Raw genomic sequence first — 20,386 nt, forward strand, 5'->3', positions numbered from 1 at the left:
AGATCACTCAGTGAGGAGTGGGGAGTGCTTATTTCCTCTGAGTGACCTCGCGGCAGCAAGGACTCCCCAGCGACAGTTAAATATTTAAAGGACATGCGGAATCACTTCTCTGTCCACTCCCGCGTGACTGCCCTTGCGCCTTCTTTCCAGTACATCAGTGGTCCAAACCCTGGTTTCTGTAAATCTCCAAATGATGGTGTTTCTCATCGTTGTCTGGTGGCAAGTCAGCAAGTGCTTCCTACAGAACAGCTGAGGAAGAGTCCCCCGCCTTGGGAACGGCACAGAGCAGGAGAAAGACAGACACACCTGCTGGGGAAGCATCCTTTTGTATTCATTGCAGGATTGTCAAATCACCAAAGCCCGAAATCTTGGGAACCCGCGCGGCTCCACGTCGTGCATTGAGGGCGAGTTGGAAACTCTGCCCCTTACTTCGTAACACACCTTTCCTCTAATTACGTTAAATAACTTGGCTTTGGTACCCTATCATGGTGCGCACTCTGAGGCCTTTCCCAAATACAGAGACTGCGCATGCTATTCCCACACCCTGACCTTGCGTGTTTCCAGAACATTTAGTAGGGACAGAGCCTCTTATTTGCCGGTGGCAGAGGTGACCCCACTAGCCAGGAGCGAGCCCGCAAATGGGCATGGAGATGGATATCATAGACAATAGTTCAATTACAGCCCCATCGGAGGATGGATGCCTGGTACATCGTAAGCACTGCATGCATGCCATCTATTATTATGGGTGGCATCTAGTACTAGGACTGTCCTCTTTGTAGATGGCCCTGTCAGATGTTAACAAAGGATGTGCTTTTCCAGTAGGGTTGTCTTGTTGTGAAAGGTGGGAAGGGGAAAAATTAAGTAAATGGCCCTAGTGGGCTTAGGGGGTCCCCAAGGGCCAGGCATCTTGTTTTGTGCCCCCTTGTTCATCACGCTGTCCACAGCTGGGGGAAGCAGCAGACACAGCCGCAGTGCTCACTGGGGTCAGTGTAGAAATGCTCTCTGCCCCTCCTTGGCCGCCGGGGTCACGCTGAATAATGAATCAGGCTGATTCCTCGCTTCCGCCCGACGGAGAAGTGGGTCAGCCTCCACTCTGGAGTACCCGGGCACCTCTCAAGCAAAACGCCCCCGGATGCTGGACTTGGAAAGCATTTCAGCGTTGCAGAGAGAAGCAAGAGCGCATAAAGCCTCATTATATTGAAAACAGTGTCCAGGATGATGATGATTTACATTCCTCCATATAATGACCACAAACACCAACTCCGTCAGGACTTCCCTATTATGGAGGCAGTGTCCAAGGAAGGTGTGTTGAATCTTGAAAAGCCTGTGCTTTTTTTTTTCCTCTTCTTTTTTTAAGATTTTATTCATTTATCTGACAGAGAGATCACAAGTAGGCGGGGGTGGGGGGGCTGGGGGGGAAGCAGGCTCCCTGCTGAGCAGAGAGCCCAATGCAGGGCTTGATCCTAAGACCCTAGGATCATGACCTGAGTTGAAGGCAGAGGCTTAACCCACGGAGCCATCCAGGCACCCCTCTTCTTTTTTTTAAGACTTTACTTATTTTAGAGCGAGAGAGCATGTATGCGTGTGCAAGCAGGGGGAGGGGTGGCCGGGGGAGAAGCTCAAGGAGACTCTGCACTGAGCACAGAGCCCGACACGGGGCTCAGTCTCACTACCCTGAGATCATGACCCACGTCGAAATCAGGAGTTGGATGCTCAACGGACCGAGCCCCCCAGGCGCCCCAGGCCTGCGCTTTCTCAGATCAGACTCTGTGACAGTCATCTGAAGTCACAGCCCTTTGCTTCCTTGCTGCTTTATTTTTCAGCGAGACCTGGATGTTCAGAAGCCTGGCCCCAGGGCAGAATCAGGCTCGCGCTGTCTCCATGGCTTGCGGTGCCTGGGAAATGAAAGGGTGGAGGGCTGTTCTCAACTCTTAGAGAAACATCCCGGAACACAGGACATCAGACGTAGTGTGCCCTGAATGGCCATGTTATCCTGGCCACCAGGACGGGAAAAGAGAATACTCTCACTGTTCATAGGTGAGCTATATGATTATTTAAAAAGTTCTTCTTGGGGCACCCGGGTGGCCCAGTCAGTTAAGTGTCTGCCTTCAACTCAGGTCCTGATCTTGGAGTTCCAGGATCGAGTCCCACATCGGGCTCCCTGCCCAGGGGGGAGCCTGCATCTCCCTCTCCCCCTGCTTATGCTCGCTGTCTCTCGAATCAATAAATAAAATCTTAAAAATTTTTTTTAAAAATGGTTCTTCATAGTCACGTGTAGTAAGAACACGAGTCCCTTCCACCAGCTCCCGCCGCTCGGAGGGAGGGGGCCCCGCAGAACAGCTCTGCGGTACGCAGGCAGCGGCCCGGGTCGCCCCGTGTGGGCTCCCGGGGAGAGTGCCAGTCACACACCCTCAGGAAGTCTAGGTGCCCTTCCCAGAGGCCGCCCACTCCCCGGGGCTTGGCTTGACTTCCCGGTCTCCACTCTGAGGCCTCTGCTTATCATTCTTCCTCTGCCAAGCATCTCCCCCGGGGAGGGGACACCCTTCTCTTTTAATCCCCCCTGCACGTCCGTCCACGCTTTGTAGCAGGCTTTTGCTGGAACCCTGAGGATAATCAAGGGGCTCCCAGCGCATCAAACACAGGGCATCGGGCTTCCTCTCCACAGGCCGCCCACCCAGAGACTGCTTCCTTCCCTAGAGGGACAGCCCTTTCTCCCTACCCCCACTTCCCTTCATGCCCATTTCTTCTGCTCTCCCCTAAATGCCTGCTCGTTTCTTCTGTAGAGCCGTTGAACCATTCTCCGCCTCCTCCACTTCTCAAAAAAGAGCTCTGCTGCCACCCGGTAAGCTCTTCCTGCCCCCATGCGTGTGTCTTCGTGGGTGTCTTGATGCTCTGGTTTCTAACTCCCTTGGAATTCTTGTCAAGTATTTCATTTTCTCAGAGCCTTTGGAAAGTTAGTGAAAGCTTTGGACTCTTTTCCATAATATGGAAACACAAATAATTGGGGGCATATTTTCAGGAGATTTAGACGCCCATCCCCTCCACCCAGAGCCGTGGACTCCTGGTCAACCCCACTGAGGTCAGCTGAGGAGATGGAGTGTGTCCTCCTGAAGAGGATGGAGCCTCCCCCGCCCCTCCCTGGGCCCTGCTGTCTCTCCCCACCCCCAGCCACTGAGGTGCGTCCTTAGTCCTGCTTGTATCATGAGTTGGAAAACAAAACAGGATTGACTGGCTGGCTCTTGGTGGCATTCCTCAATCCCAACCCATTTGACAAGGACCGAAGACCTTGAGGAAGTAGTGCTCACCTTTTCTCAGACCAGATCTTAAAGGTACTTAGCACAGGCCATCCCGTTTCATCACGCAGTTACCCCCAGGAGGACCGTACCATTGTCCTTACTGCAGCAGACGTGGAAACTGAGGCTCACCAAAGAGATTACATAACTTGGCTCAGATCATCCAACTTGGGATTCATCCCTTGAAAACCTGGGGCCTGAAAACCTGAAAACCGCTATGCTCATGCCCTTCCCCTCCGTACCCTGCACCTAACTCATCTCTTGTTCATATTCTTGAGCTGAGAGCGCCGAATCCTCACCACTAGACCACCAGGGACATATCCTTGAGCTGTATGATCTTTGGTGTCATAGCCAAATGAATTCATCCCTCCAGTTTTTAAATTTTTTTTTTAAAGATTTTATTTACTTTATTTGAGAGATAGAGATCACAAGTAGGCAGAGAGGCAGGCAGAGAGAGAGGGAGGAGGAAGCAGCCTCCGGACTGAGCAGAGAGCCCAATGCGGGGCTCGATCCCAGGACTCTGGGATCATGACCTGAGCCAAAGGCAGAGGCTCTAACCCACTGAGCCACCCAGGAGCCCCACAGTTTTTAAATTTTTTTTAAGATTTATTCATGTTTTTTCTTAAATATGCTCATTCTTTTTTTTTTTTTTTTAAGATTTTATTTATTTGACAGAGATCACAAGTAGGCAGAGAGGCAGGCAGAGAGAGAGGAGGAAGCAGGCTCTCCGCAGAGCAGAGAGTCTGATGCTGGACTTGATCCCAGGACCCTGGGATCATGACCGAGCCGAAGGCAGAGGCTTTAACCAACTGAGCCACCCAGGCGCCCCTTTATTCATGTTTTTGAGTGAGAGTGGGGAGAAAGAGTCACCCACAGATCCCCTGCTGAGCACAGAGCCTGATGTGGGGCTTGATCCCACAACCCCGAGACCGTGACCTGAGCCAAAATCAAGAGTTGGACACTTCCCCCACCCGAACCACCCAGGGGCCCCCTTCTGGTTTTTAAACTACTACGCAGAGCAGAGCCTTTGGTCTCGTAGGTTCCTTGATGTGTCTCTAGTGCCTGGCTTATTGGAGATGTCAGTAAGTGTTAATTGAATGAGCCATCCATTCTACAAAGCTCCACTCAATACCACATCCCTCAAGTAGCTGTCTGGGGTGCCTGGGTGGCTGCATTGGTTAATCATCTGCCTTCAGCTCAGGTCATGATCTCAAGGTCCTGGGATCGAGTCCCATGTCAGGCCCTGTGAGGAGTCTGCTTCTCCCTCTCTCCTTCTCCCAATTCCTCTGCCCCTCCCCTGACTCATGTGTGCACATGCTCTCTCTCAAATCAATAAAATGTTTCTTTTTTTTAAACAGCTATCCAAAATGCCCTCTCTCTGAATTAGAAAAAAAACTGCCCTTCCATGAGCAACAGCACACGTGTGTGTCTCTGTGTCCCCTGATTTCTCGTCACCGCGTTATGGATTTGCACTTGGTGTCTGCTCCTTTATAGGCTTTCAAGAGTGGAACTGTGTCTGACTCATTTCTCTCATCTCCAGGAACTAATAGGCACTCAATAAATGTTTATTGACTTGAATACACAGTTGTTATTGTGCTGCAGGGTAATTAGGCTTCAATGGTTAAGTTAATCCCATAAATGAGTGTTAATTAGGATTACGTGTGTAATGCTAAATGCAATTGTAGCTTTCCTCTATGAACTTTTTTAGTTTTTTAATATCTATGATTTAGTGTTGCTGTGGATTCAAATATCAGTTCCCTCTTTGTCTTTGCTCCTTGGTTGTCACAGAACAGTGACCTTGACCCAGACATTGAAGGTGCCGCCGTGTGGACATGGGCTCATGGAAACACCATGTTCCCTGGGGCTGGGCACTGAGGCTGGCTCGCCTGGAGGGAGCAAGGCTGGCCCCTCCAGTTCCTTTGTCTTTCCCTCCCCATCCCTTGCCCGAATGTTCTCCTCTTGCTTGTCCTCATTAAAGCTCCAGGGAAGGAAATGCAGACCACCTCTGGGAGTACAAAGAATGAAATGAGAGGGTCTCCTGATCCAGAGGGAGAAGCAAGCAATCATTTGCTGCGGGCCTCCCGTGTGCCAGCCACTTGCACTTCGGATCTCCTGAAAACTCTGGGAGCCTCTCTTGCCACCATTCTGCACCTGAGAACACTTAGAAGCACTGGTGGGGCTGTAGGAATTCAAACCCAGGACTGTTTGGTCTGTAGAAATCAAGGCTTTGTGCTGCGTTCTGTCTTCCACACGTGTGTTTGCAAGAGGTTCTCCCCAGGGGTATGTCTCTTAATATAGGACTTGAGAGAATGAAGTGGAAACACAACGTGTGTTTCCAACCAGGATATGACAACTTGATTCCAGTGCAGAGAATAAGAACAGATGGGAGAGAAGGACGCCTCGGGCCAAGAGCTGCGTCCCTTCTAATTCAGCCACCATGCTCGTTCCCCTAATGCCAGTGATGGTTAATGGGAGCAGCAGCGAGCTCTCCCAGTTAACCCTCACAACATGTGACAGGTGATTGGGAGACGGGGATTTTTAGTATCAGATGAGGAAACTGAGGCACAGAGATTTTAACCTACGTGCTCAAGATCTCAGTACTAAGTGGCAGTCTTGGGATTTCCACCCACATTTTGCTTTTAGGACCAGTCTTAGAGATAGCATGACTTTGAGTGAGGAAGGGGGTCTTAGAGACTGGAAGTGACCTCCCCAAAGTCTTGACTTGTTCATTTAATGACATTGTTCGTTCCCTGAATCAATACTCATTTGTTGCGCTTTCGGTAAAGAGCTATTGAAAAATGAACACTGGGGCGCCTGCCTGACTGGCTTGGTCGGTAGAGCATGTGACTTGTGATCTTGGGGTTGTGAGTTTGAGCCCCACATTGAATGTAGAGATTAAGAACAAAATCTTGAAAAGAAAAATGAACATCAATCGAAGTGTAAATGTTGGGAGGCTTTTTTAAAATTTTTGAAAAAGAGTATCTTAAAAGTGAGGTTGATTAAGTACCTGATTTTTTTTTTAAGATTTTATTTATTTATTTGACAGAGATCACAAGTAGGCAGAGAGGCAGGCAGAGAGAGGGAAGCTCACTCCCCGTTGAGCAGAGAACCCAATTCTGATTTTTTTGATTGAATATTCTGGGCTCTTCCTTTACTCTGAAACAGATGTTTATTCCCAGGGCTGACTGCGCTGGGGCATCATCAATCTCCAAGTTTAAGGGAAAGTGGTGGTGGTTGTAAACCTTCCTCGCCACACGGGGGCAGCACCAAACAGCGCAGGTCGCTCTCTGGGGCTTGGTTCTTTGGGAGGGCGAAGTCGCTCCCTGGCGGAGCTAGGTTATTCCCCCATTACACCTGTTTCCTCTTACTAAAGCCTCAGGGACCAGTGGCCAGGCTTTATAGATCAGAAACCAAATTACAACAGCGGCAAAACTGCACAAGGAAAATTACTGAAATTCCTTGTAATAATATAGTTAGGGCTCTTGTTTTCTATTTATCAGCCTGACAAACAATATATTTCATGGACCATTTGCATTTCTTAGCCAAGGAAAATACCCTAGAATTTTAGTGAGCTTGTTGAAATTGAAGTCCATGTATTCTTGAACTCAAGGGACACAAAGCAGCCAGTATTCTCTTTTACCTTCCTTGTTGTTAATAATTTCTTTGGACTATTTACAGGCTGTAGGATTTTGTAGCAGGCAGTTTAAGAGAGTGGGAAAATGTGTTCCTGGCTTCTAGTTTTAAGGTCATGATGACCACACAGTGTGACCACACAGTATTTTATTGTTCACCTCTGCCGGGATCACCAGATGTTCAACTGATAACTTCGGTTGATCTCGAACCCTGTTTCTACTTGGGCACAGCACAGTGGCCCATCTGAACCTCCATTTTCCATACCAGAGGCTGGATTCACTGGAATTTGACCAGAGTGACCACCGTAATTTATTATCCAAACTGAGACCCTTTCGAGAGTAAAAGGAGCCACTCAGTAACTTTGCTAGATCAACAAACACAAACCAGAATGTCCTGGGGACCACTGGAACGTGTGGTCACAAGGACTACACGTCATATCCTTTCATTTTCTCCCTGTGATGACTCGAGCTAAGGTTCACTGTAGCACTCTGTTCATTTGCTTTTCCCATTCAACGAATGTTCGCCGAATGTTCTTTCCATTTTTATAAATGAAAAAAAGTTCGGGGTTTTATAAATCACTTGGCAAGATCACAGAACCTGTAAATCAGAGATAAGATTTTAATTCAAGCTGTCCCTGCTCTGGGCTATATACACTCAAAATTGTACTGATGTTTCTGACCAATCTTGGGCCTTTCTGTGGACACAGCCCTTCCAGTAAGCTCTCAAGCATATAGAGTGTGGTTAAAAACCCAGAACCCTGGGTTCTCCACTTACTAGCCTTGTGCTTCTTTCTCTTTCCTCACCTGTAAAATGAGTACAGTTAACTTAGTATTGGCCTCAAAGTGTTGAAGTAAGGAGTAAGTGAATTAATACCTTTGACATTTGAACAATGTCTTCTTCGTTGTGTGCTTATTTTCTGCTGTTAAAGTTTAAAGTAGACTGGGATGATATACATGTTCTCCAAACTGGGAGAGTTTCCATTTTTTTCTTGATGCTGGAGGAGAGCACTAGAGGTGTGTGATATTGTGACTTATAAGAATATGTATTTGGGGGAAAAAAAAAGAATATGTATTTGGTTGTTGAGATCTGTTTCTCATGTGTTTGCTCTTGGGTTCCTGGCTCACAGCTCCCAAAACCCTTGGAATTTCCCAAGTGCTAAGAGTGAGTAAGGGTCTTTTGTTATGTGAATGATGGGATGTTTGGAGAGCAGCCAAGGCTGGAGGCTGGCCAAGCATGGAGGCCACCAGGTGTTAGACCTTTGAACTTCCAGTTCCAGCGCCAGACCCCTGAGGATGCACGGGAAGGTTGGAGATGGAGTTTCATCACCAATGACCAGTGATTTGATCAGTCATGCCCTTGTAATGAAGCCTCCATCCAAACCCCAGAAGATAGTGAACACATGCAGATGGGGGAGAGTAGGGTTGCCCGGAGAGGGTGTGGAAGCTAGTAAGGAAAATGTTTCTGAGTTGGGTGAACTGCTCTAGCAAATTAATGGAACCCGGGGAGCAAGTTGTTGGAACCTCCAGTTTATAACCTAGCCTTGTGACTGGCATCAAAGTTTGGGTGGAGGGCAAGGGAGGGTTGGAGGTGGGTACAGTCTTGTAGAACTGGCCCCTTAGCCTGTGGGATCTGATGCTATCAGCGGGTAGTGTCAGAATTGAGTTGAACTGTAGGACTCCAGTCGGAGGACTGCCTGTTGGTGTGTGGACAAACTTCCACATACTTTTTTGGCAAAGGTTGGAAAGCCATATTCTCTCATGGTTCTCCTCCCTCTCTGATTTTCCCCCTTCAGATTTCCCTTCCTTCCCCTGTGGTCCCCATGCTATTGCCTGTGTTCCGCATATGAGCAAAACCATATAATTGTCTTTTGCTGCTTGACTTACTTCGCTTAGCAAAAACCACAGTGAGCTTCCACCTCACACCAGTTAGAATGGCAAAAATTAACAAAACAGCAAACAACAAATGTTGGCGAGGATGCAGAGAAAGGGGAGCCCTCCTCCACTGTTGGTGGGAACGCAAGCTGATGCAGCCACTCTGGAAAACAGCGGAGGCTCCTCAAGATGTTAAAAATAGAACTACCCCGGGACCCAGCGATCTCACTGCTGGGTATTTACCCAACAGTTAGAGATTTGGTTAAAAGAAGGGGCATATGCACCCGAATGTTCCTAGCAGCATATAGCCAAACTGTGGAAAGAGCTGAGATGCCCTTCAACAGACATATGGATAAAGAAGATGTGGTCCATATATACAATGGAATATTACTCAGCCATCAGAAAGGATGCATACCCACCATTTTTGGTGTCTGTGTAGAAGGCATCGCATCCTCTGTCCGCTCGGGGCTGCTGTTCTGTTCCGGGTGGCCTGTGTTCCCTCTCTAGCACAGGAGGATCTGTGTGCTGTTTCCTTAAACAGATTGTCTTTGGTGTTTTAGTGGGGCTTTTTTCCCTCAAAAGTGTGGTTAGCCACTCAGGCAGGAGGGGGCCAGTTAGGGCATGGCTGTCAAACAAGGAAAGTAGAACGGAACTGAATGTGGTCACTTGGGGACAGTGTGTAGCATTTCTTCCTTTTGTTCGAGCGAGCCCTGTTTCCCAGCCTTGGTTCTTGAGTCCAGCCAAGAAAGCATTCCGAGCTAAACGCGCGCAAGCAAGCGTTTGATAGTGTTCAAAGGGGAAGTGCATTCTGGGTGGGAGAGCAGGCTGGCCCAGAAGTGGCTACAGCGTCGGCGGCAGGGTCGTCTTGGTTTATAGACTTCCCTGAGTTGCGTGGTCAGAGCGACGACTGTCTTGGACCGAGATGGCCTCCTGTCAGCTAAGGAACTCCTCCCACCCGTGGGGAAGGGGAGGTTTCAGTTGTGTCTGGTCCTTGTTGGAACTGCCTCGGCAGCCCTGCCCTGCATGGGGGGTGGGGGGTGGGTCAGCACTTCAATGTAAATGTAGTATAATGAAGCTAGAGGTTACCGGAGGACATCAGCTACAGGAAAGAATGATGCCCGTTCCTGGGGTTTTGTCCCACTGTCTGCATTCGGGGGTGGTTGGCCATTTCTGCCTTTTTTTTTTTTTAAGATTTTATTTATTTATTTGAGAGACAGAGATCACAAGTAGACAGAGAGGCAGGCAGAGAGAGAGAGAGGAGGAAGCAGGCTCCCCACTGAGCAGAGAGCCTGATGCGGGGCTCGATCCCTGGACCCTGAGATCATGACCTGAGCCGAAGGCAGAGGCTTATCCCACTGAGCCACCCAGGCGTCCCCCATTTCTGCCTTTTTCGACAGTCGGGCAGTCCTGTTCAGTGCTCCTTTCTGGCCAGCTGCCTCCTCTGTCCATCTGCTGATGACATTCACGCTGGAAACCTCATAAAGTACCCTGAGAGCCAGCTTGCTGTCTCCCGCAGACATGTGGCCCCTCCCCAGTCCCCCTATGCTGGGGAGGTATGCAGCCTCTTCAGCTGGGGTGCACTTGGGGAGGGAGCCCCATTCCGGCCACCCGGCATCCCTGGCAACGGACAGCAAACAGGTCTGTCACCGAATGAGCCCTCGCATGTCCCATGAGTTTCCTTTTTCTTATACATCTTTGAATTTTCTCATTGCAACGTGCACATAATACTTTTTTATGTTTTGAAACAACCAAGTGAACTTTAGAAAGGAAGATAAGGAGCATAATCTCAAAATATCTTGAAAGGATAAAAGAATAAAAGGAACTTGCGCTGTAGGGTTTCTCGTGAGCTGGTGCATTGTGTGGCCTTTCAGGATTTGGTGCTTAATTACAGATGCTATGGGACCTGAGACCAATTATCATGAAGGCACATTTTCCCCCCATCTTCCCTCATTTCTGGGTACTAAACAATACATTTTGCTTCATCAGTACTAGAAACAAGTGCCAAACATGTATTTAATTCTTCCTCTCTCCCACTGTCTTTTTTCTGGGTTGTTTAACAAGTAGTAGATCTCGTGGGTGTTGCATTTCTTACTGTTCAAAAATACAAAACAAAACAAAAAACCCTGACTTTTCATATATAAAGGAGCTTAAAAATCCTCATTCTCATTAGCCCTATAATTCTAATTCTAGTAATCCCCTCCAAGAAAATAATCTGAACACACACACGTATACAGAAAAGTAGGCAAGAAGATATTTATCACTACATTTTTTTAAGATGTTATTTGTTCAACAGAGAGAGAGAGCACAGGCAGGGGGAGCGGCTGAGGGAGAGGGAGAAGCAGGCTCTGTGCTGAGCAGGGTGCCCAATGTGGGGCTCGATCACAGGACCTGAGCCAAAGGTAGATACGTAACTGAGCCACCCAGGTGCCCCGTCACTACATTTTTTTTTGTTTTAACAGCAAAAGGTAGCCCCAATTTAATTTTCTAGCAATAGAGGACTCGTTTACTGAATTCAATGACCGGACGTTATGTAGTGATGGGAGCCGCACTGGGCAAACCCTGCAGCTGGCGGCAACCAGCTGTGGTCAGTGCCTACCTTCACGCCCCCATGCTCTGTCTTGCAGTGTTTCGCGGTACGCTCCCTGGGATGGGTGGAAATGGCAGAGGAGGACCTCGCCCCTGGCAAAAGTAGCGTCGCCGTCAACAACTGCATCAGGCAGCTTTCTTACTGCAAAAACGACATCCGGGACACAGTCGGCATCTGGGGAGAGGTGAGTGACACGTGGAAGGAATTAACGGCGGGCTTGCTCACACTCCACCGTGCTTTGTGAACCCCCGGAGCTCTGCGTGGTGTGATACTGAGGGATACTTACCAGGCGTGTTTTGCCAGGAAGACAGGTAGGGTGGGCGTGGTGTACCAACCCTTCCGTTTATTAGTTTGCTCTGCCAGATCCCAGTAAGGACTGTGCCCTGGGGGAGAACGTTTACCCGTTCCACATGCCAGGGGCTGACCAGGTATCCCCAAGTCCGAGGGATGTATGGATGGGTACTCGGGCCCAGAAACCCCAAAGCTTGCACACAAAACTGGATACACCATTATATAAGAAGGAAGGGAGCTGTTTGCTGGAAGTATGTTCTCAAAGGGGAATGTGGCCGTTGTCCGTACACACAGAAATGTGACCATTATTCACACTCTAAAAGTTGACCTGTTTTCCTTCTATAACACATTCAGCTTTATGTATAATCGGACAATCAATATGATACCTGAATTTTTAGAGTTGCTAACTGTATGTTCTTTCTCACTTTGAACAAAGTAATTCTGCTTTGAAATGTTAGTTTGACATCATTGCAGAAAGGAAAGTAATAAGTAAAAATGCCAAGTTCGTATAAAAATCACGGCAAAGAGGAAAAGCCTGCCATGCCCTGGGACCTATAGAACAGGTATATTGAGAGCATCTCGATATATAGTGCATGCTCTGTACGCCACCTGCTCTCAAACCTTGCCCAGTCATAGGGGCTCCTTGACAGCTCTTTGGAGCCCCGAGCAGCACTGTTCTAAGGGGAGAGAGATTCCCAAGGCTTCCCATGGAAGAGTCTAGGTACCTTAGAATGGGCCAGAGCTGCATTACCATTCAGACTTTTAGATCTCAAGCACGGGGAGAAAGAAGGAAGAGTTTGTTTGGTATTTGCCTTTACTATGATTTCACTGCATTACTTCCCACCTCCCACCCAAATACCCAGATAAGTCTTTCCCACCAGATTATCTAGCTGCCTTCTCTCTCCTTCAGTCAAAATGCTCTTCCACTGAAAGAACAAATCTCAACTAGGATTTAGAAGAAAATTTGGCCTAATTCATACTAACATGTGAATGGCTGATAAATACCACCAAGTACTTGCCACCAGGTGCTTAGAAGAGCTTAGTAAGATTCTAAAGGAATCTCCAGTTGGCAGGATACCTATAGGAGAGAGAACTTTCTGTGGGGTATGGGGCAAAGGGGCAGCCATGCCCGAAAATCCACTTTGTCTTCCCATCTGGTTAGCCCCGCTAAGCCATTCCTTTTTTTCCTCAGTTCATCCTCCTTCTGAACAGTGAATTCTTCAGGTTCATCATGTATAAAATAGAGCTCATCACTGAGGGTGACGAGCTCTGCCTTTTTGCCATGCCTCACCACATATAGCACAACTCCTCAAACATCTGTTGAGTGGCTGACAGAAATGAAGTCACAACTATCAGATGAGGGTCTCCTCTGCAGACGAAAGCTGCGTAAATGTTGCTATTTTGGTTACAAAAACCAGTTAGCAAGACTTTGCAGTGGTCAGCCAGAAACTGCTCTCTGTTGATGAGAAAAGCGACAGGATATACCTGGAAAGACACGTGTGTGCTGTATGACACCCCATATTTTCATTCAGGGACGCTCCATACTCAACCAGCCCACGTTAGACTACCCACTGGGTGTCGTCATTGGTTCTCCCCAACAATGCAGGCAGGGTCAGTCAAGTTAACCCATGAAGACAGTCTCTGTGACCTTTGGGGGGACAGATCAGAGTTTCTAAGCAGAGTTAGCCCCAAGGAAACACATCACCCCACTCAGTCATGGGAATAGGCCTCCCTGTGGGGGGCATCCCATAAGGCATGAAAACAGAGGCTTTCGGGGTCTGTTAGTGTCTGCAAGGTGTTTGCCATAGAGCAGCTGCATGGAGATGGGGTGGCGGTGACCAGGAGGGACTCGTCCTGAAGGTTGGCCACTCACTAGCAGGGCTGGAGGAAGATCCCTTAGGCTGCAGTCAGTGCCTCTTTCCTGGGGGAAGCGTAGAGGGGGAGAAGGCACCAGACATCTATCACTTCTCCCAAGCAGCCATCAGTTACCCCAAAGCGTGTCACCTGCTTGGCACCGGTGGGACCTTCCCCCTCCCCCATTCCCAGCTCTCCAGGGCTCCGTGATCAGGCATCTCCTAAAGACTGTCACATGGTTGGCCTCAACTAAGGCTGAAGGAGAGGACACAGTGTCCTTTAGTGAACAGCAGATGTTTAATAATTTCTCAAACTATGCCTGAGGAATTACAAGGAGAATAAAGTTGAATAGTCTAGCATCCTTGCCCCCAAAGAGCCAGCCTATGTTGGGGACAGGAACAATGCAAGCAATGAGAAGCCTCGGCCTCCCCCGCATGGGTATTACAGTAGTGCCTGTGCCACGAAAGGCCTCCCAGCTTCCGGATCAGACCTGGAGCAAGTAGCCTGACCTTGAAGATTCAGCTTCCCTCTCTGCTAATCGGAGATCATAATGCACCAGGCTCTCAGGGCAAGTTGGAAAGATCACGAACCAGTGTGCCCCAAGCCCATGGCATAATATCTGGGAAGTTCTAGAAATGTTAGCTATTGTAGTCCCAAGTGAGTCACAAATGCACCTGTGATTGGCCAGCCAAATCCCATAGAAGCGAAGTGCTGTAAACGCCGAGGAGGAGCAGGATGGTCATGGCTGTGGGAAGGCTATCAAGGACATGGCTGGTAGGCTCTGACCGGAGAGCAAGGGATGAAGAGACAGGTTAGGAGAGTGACAGGCCAGGCATTAGCGGAAGACTGGGTTCTCCAGGGAACTCCCATTAGCCTTTTTTCTCAGAGTCAAGATTCAGAATTGTAAATAATTAAAAACAAGAGCCAGCTAGAAGGCGGGCTAGGAACACGTTTCAGAGGACGTGAGGAGGGAGAGAGCAGTTGGGTATGTGCGAGGCATACGAAAGATCGATGCTATTTTAGTCAGGAGGGGATGTCGCTCTCTTAGGAAAACAAATCACGGACCCAGACAGCGGCTTCCTTGGATCATTGCAATGACATCCCTAGATAGCTGTGTCACCAAGCATAGCTTCCTGAGGAAGAGACCATGTTTTCTCCTTGAATCCCAGGGGAAAGACATGTACCTGATCCTGGAGAACGACACGCTCAGCCTGGTGGACCCCATGGACCGCTCCGTGCTCCACTCTCAGCCCATCGCCAGCATCCGCGTGTGGGGCGTGGGCCGGGACAACGGCCGGTGAGTACCAGGGAACCTGATGTCACCCATCACCCATCACCTCAGCACCGAGGCTTGGTCTCACTGCTGTTGCCCGTCACTGAACATCAAAGGGGACAGTAGACTGTCCTTGGGAATGTAAAAAATGACAGCACATCTCTCTCCTTGCCTCCTAAGACCTCCTTTTCTGGTTTTCTGAAACTCAGACCCGTCGTCCACTCTGGATCCTGTCTTCGAGTTCTGCGTTATTTCTCCTCCTGTTCCTGCTCCTCTTCTAAGTTAGTTGCCAACTCACACAGGCTCTGTGGAGCCCTACCCCTCTTTTTGCCTCTTCCCTGCAGTCTGGGTTCATCTTGGCCATTTCAGAGGCCCTCCTGGTGGTGCTTCCTTGCCAGAGGGCTTGCTCAAAGGGAGAGGTTGTGCCGCAAGCTTTAGATCCTTAAGTCACGGTGAGCAGGAACTTTCTAGGGGGTGGGGTTGGCTGAACTTGGTTACCATCTGAAATGCCCGGTCATGTCAAAATTCCGTTCAGTGTGTGTTTTTCTAAAATTCTACCGACTATCTGTTGTTTACAGCGAGTGCTTCTTAGATGTGTGGTGAATTGTCTGTTCTCTGGGATGACTGGAAATAAGGAAGTTCAGATATGCATATATTCTAAATAACAAAGTGGCGGTTATTGCAGATGTCACACTCATCTGTGTGTGATACTGTCATTGAATAATTGGGCTACACCGAATGCTTTTAGCTCTTAAATTATAGTTCATTTTTGGCAATGCTCAAAGGACCTGAGGATCTCCTGGCACTTAGGGATTCAGGTATAGGTTGGTTAGTTATTGGTTTGTTGAAAATGGACAGAAGCAGGTGAAAATCCCAGATGACAGAAAGATGACCCTGTTGGACTTGGGGTTCCATTCCTGCACATTCTGGTTGATTGGGCCTTCTGTCCTCTTTTAGGGGCTCTGCCTTGGCTTATCCCACCCAGCCTTTGGCTACAGGGGGCTGGGCATTTGTGGGTTTGGTAGTCTTTGGACGCAGTTCCAAGTCCTATGCCAGAAAGAAAAATGGTTACGCACTCCTCAGTCTCAGAACAAGCATTTTTGCTATAACCAGACTCACAGAACAGTCTGCGAAAGAGAAGTCACTGATTGCATAAACCTTCCTAGAAGCACGATTGTGTCTTTGAGCTTTTGTTCACAGAGTGAACTGTGACAGCTGGGCCAGGTGCACGGGGGTGGGGGGGCGGGTATGAGTGGATAATTTATGCGTATACACCTGTCATTCACACGACTGGCAAAACTGTAACACTGCAGGTGATGAGTTGACATGAATTGATGAATTTTGCAAGGAAAATACCCAATGATGATGTTTGCTCATTAAAAACATTTAGTGTTAATGGAAGGGTGTAGGATGCTCAATCCTTCCCTGGTGCGTATCCCCCAGGGTTATTTTTAAGACAGGAGCCATGGCAAGGATCAGAATGCACATGTGCAAACCAAGTGCAGTTGTGTTTTCTTAAGGTTAGGCTGGGAGCAGATTTCATGCTGACGTTTTCAGCCTACCCAGTTTTTTAACGTAAGGCCAAATGCCGCAAGTTCAGAGAAGAAGAGTCAAACTCCAGCTGACAAATTATTCAAGGTCTGAGCCTCAGTTTCTCTCATCTGTGACATGGGGATCATAAGAGGGACCACAAAGCATGTGTGTATATGCGCCTTTGTGTACATATTGTAACTGGCACAGTGATGGAGACGTGCCAACCGCCAAAGGAACGTTCGCTCCTGATTCGTGAAGGGAACAGACACCAGCAGGTACCACTGATTACGCGACTTCCTTTCAAACACATGGTGAATACAGGAGTGGTCAGATCTTGGCGAGGTTTCAGGGACTGTTCACCATCTGATACAGGAGATGAGGGGCTGTTCGTCTTGAGTTCAGTTATCCTACAAGGCAAGAAGAGCACCCCCGCCCCCTGCCACAAATTTTTTTAAAAAGTGTGTTTGCCAGTGAAAGGTACTATTTTTCCCCATTGGTCCCCTGAGTTTTCCTTCCCTTAAAGAAGGGGCCTTTGTGTGCCTGCTTTTTTTTTTTTTTTTTAACTTTCTTTTGCTTTTGGTTTTCTTTTTTAACAGCAATTTACAAGAGCAAATTCAATTTGTAATGCTGCAAAGGAAAGGGCTTTTCACTTTGCATGAATAAAACATATAAGTGTTTCATTTTGCTTGCAAAAATGAGCCCATTTTGCATTCCTTTGTAACTTTCCTTAATCTGTTAGGAGGTTTCTTTTTTTCTCCGCGCCCCCCCCCGAATTCTAAAAAGATATGTTTAATGAAATCTGAGAAGACAGTGTGACATGCCCAGCCCAAGACTTATTGTGGGTGCCCAGCAAAGTTGATTTATAACTCAGGAGGCCCAGTTCTTGGAACTCAGGCTGTGTGTTCTCCTCTGGTGAATATGGAGAGAACAACATTCACGATAATGCTAGTAACAGTCCCTTTCATTACCACGTACCCCACCTTTTGCTGGGTGCTTTGCAAGCAGATGCACCTGAGATTCCATTTTCTTTCTTCTCTAACCCTGTAATAATCCGCTTGTCAGTTAATGGTGTCAGGTGCACAAAGAAAATCAAACCAGGGCAGTGTATTAGTTTGCCGGGGCTCTTAGGGGATGTCTTGATGTGGTTCGCACAAAGGAGGAAATTATGTATACTGGAGGCTCGAAGTAATTTCAGAATTTATAGTTATTTTGGGGTTAACACGATCTGAAGACATTCGAGTGGTTTCGATGTGCTGTGAATAAATTAGTAAATAAATTATGGGGAGAATTTACTTTGGGAGAGTTTACTTTGGGTGAGGAGGGGGTCTGGCTGTAATGCTTCGCATGGATCTCCAAGATGGGTTTCAAGAAGCCTCTTATGGATGGCGTAAGGGGTTACAGTCACATGAGATACTGGTCCTCTGTGGGGTGTTGGCTGTTGCCGGACTGGGCTGAAGTTCTGCCTGGTTCTTGAGGGTTGTACTTGCCTTTATTATTGTTAGGGTCCGTGATCAAAGGAACGAGACTGATACAAAGCGAAGGTAAAGCAAAACTTTATTTCACGCCAAGTATCAAGAATCAAACTGACGGGGGGCGCCTGAGTGGCTCGGTCGGTTAAGAATCAAACTGACCGGTCAGAGCTACCTCTTATGAAAAGGCGGTGACGATGATCCCGACAAGGTCACTTCCAAGAAGGCCGCTCCGGACGAGGCCGCTCTAGATGACGCTGCTCCGCAGATGAGGCCGCTCCATGATTGGAGCCGCTCCCAAGAAGAGGCCACTCCCAAGACAAGGCCACTGCTCGATGAGGTTGCTCCCCGGACAAGGCCGCTCCCAAGAAGAGGCCATTCTGGACAAGACCACTTCCCGGACGAGGCCGCTCCCAACGACGAAGAGGCAACAATGACAGCGGCGATGACAAGGAGGACAACCCGGATGACACAGACTCTGCTCCCCACGATGCCCCTCTGACAAGGCTGTCACCCAGAGGAAGCCACTGCTGCGGACAAGGCCGCTCGTGGCTCGGGGTGGCAAGGCATTTTGCGGCGAGGCTGCTGGCGTCTAGGGGCCGTTGGCATCTCAGGGCTGCTGGTGCGCGGGACCGCTCACCGCTGGACCGCTGGCGTCTAGGGGCTGCAGGCGTCGGGACTGCTGACCGCTGACCGCTGGAGTCTAGGGGCTGCAGGCGTCAGGACCGCTGACTGCTGGACCGCTGGTGTCTCGGCAGCTCGGGGCTGCTGAAGGCAGGGCCGCGGGTAGCTGCCGGGTGCAGGCGGCGGATTGGGGCCGCGGGAGGCTGGAAGCTGCAGGCGGGGGCTCGAGGTCGCCGGAGGCGGGACCGCCGGAGGCTGGAGGCTGCAGGCGGTGGCTCGGGGCCCCGGAGACTGGAAGCTACAGGCAGCGGCTCGGGGTGGCTGGAGGCGGGACCGCCAGAGGCGGTTATAGCTCTTACAAGAGCTGTTACAGCTCCTCCACTCCGCGGACTCTTCCTTCTTCTTCCTTCTGCTTCCTTCTGTTACACAGCTCTCTTCTCTCCTGCTAGCCTCTCACAGCAACCTTTATGCGGTTGGTTGAGCCCCACCCCTATACAGGTGGCCAATCGGATCTCAATTCACCCTAGTGGATACACACATGCCGCACCGATTGGACATCTCCACCTGGCCTGCCCCACCCCTAAATCCGGGGTCCACAAGCAAGTTCCTCTGGGAGGGGCAGGCCCTTACAATTATGGTTTCTTAGAACGCCTTGGCCTTGTTGCCCAGAAGAGAGAACAGCTACCTTGTCTCTCTCGGCTCTTCTGTATCTGGGTTCCTTTGGATCACTGAGAGAATGGTCAAGGTTCCCAGACACGGTGACTGGTGAAAGGAGTTCCATAAGCCTCATGTTTCCAACCTAAGGCAGCCCTGGGGAGCACCGAAATTGACCTCTGCTGAGGGCATCCTCACAGGTCCCGACGGCTCTGGGCCTTCGAGCTGCCATTTTGCCCCCAGTGACTGGGGCAGACAACCGAAGCGCCACCCTCTGGTCTCTGTGAGCCTGCCAGGAGGTCATCCCACGGACGGCTGGAAGGATTTCCTGAGCCCGTTTTGGGAGTCCATGCTGACTGCTGGCCACAGCTCTCTTCTAACTCATTCAGACCCGGGGAAACCGCTTTCTCCCTACTCTTTTCTAGAGGTATCCAGAGCGAGCAAATGTAATTTGTGAACATAGGGTACTTTTAACAGGGACTCCCCTCTCCTCTTGTGGTGGGTATGGGGCCGTCTGCTGGGAGGGATCTGGGCACACAGGGACGTGTGTGTTGCCAACATGCAGTAGTATCTGCCCATTCCATCTGTTTCCTGTGAGGAAGCAAAGCAGGCGGGTGGTATACTCAGAGGGTTTCAGACCCCATACGTGGCATTTTCCCAAGTGGCTTCCATAGCAGTGTTCCATGGGGCACTGATGAAGTAAGATGTTCATATGCTTTCCTCAAGAGGAAAGAAAAAATTCTGGGGTCAGTTGGAAAACCGGGTTAAACAGAGTGCAACAGGCTCTTTCCTCTGGATCCTCAGAGAGGTTTTCATGTGCCGATGTTCCCTGGGGCCCTATGCTTCATGCAGATACAGTCACAGGAGCACATTCTGGAAACCACGGCTCTGGTCAGTAAACACCTTCATTGAAGTGAGTGGTAACGCTAGATTACTGTCTTTGTCTTTAAGAAAAATTGGAATTACTTTTAGTAAGTAACTATTAACAAATGGAGACCTATGGAGCCTGCTAGAATGAGGATAAAATCCCTTCATAATTAATAGCAGCTACCACCGTCGGGCACAAGTGCTTTTTAAAAAGTACTTTCTGGGGCGCCTAGCTGGCTCAGTCATTAAGCATCTGCCTTTGGCTCAGATCATGATCCCAGGGTCCTGGGATCGAGCCCCACATCAGGCTCCCTGCTCAGCGGGAAGCCTGCTTCTTCTTCTCCCACTCCCCCTACTTGTATTCCCTCTCTCGCTCTCTCTCTCTGTCAAATAAATAAAATCTTAAATAAACAAACAAACAAATAAATAGTACTTTC

At 49.1% G+C, this 20,386-nt stretch overlaps 1 protein-coding gene across 11 annotated transcripts in view; it reads left to right on the top strand.

The window, feature by feature from the left end:
- The window catches only part of APBB2 (amyloid beta precursor protein binding family B member 2), a 374,503-nt gene that overhangs the window by 289,759 nt on the left and 64,358 nt on the right, over positions 1-20,386 (top strand). For all 11 annotated transcript variants that reach the window (XM_044224322.1, XM_044224331.1, XM_044224328.1 and 8 more), the window contains 2 exons: positions 11,422-11,568; positions 14,699-14,826. In XM_044224322.1, the coding sequence (XP_044080257.1) occupies positions 11,422-11,568; positions 14,699-14,826 (275 nt within the window). The remainder of the gene's footprint in view (positions 1-11,421; positions 11,569-14,698; positions 14,827-20,386) is intronic.

Source organism: Neovison vison, chromosome 11 (genome assembly GCF_020171115.1).
Source record: "Neovison vison isolate M4711 chromosome 11, ASM_NN_V1, whole genome shotgun sequence".
Lineage (NCBI taxonomy): Eukaryota > Metazoa > Chordata > Mammalia > Carnivora > Mustelidae > Neogale > Neogale vison.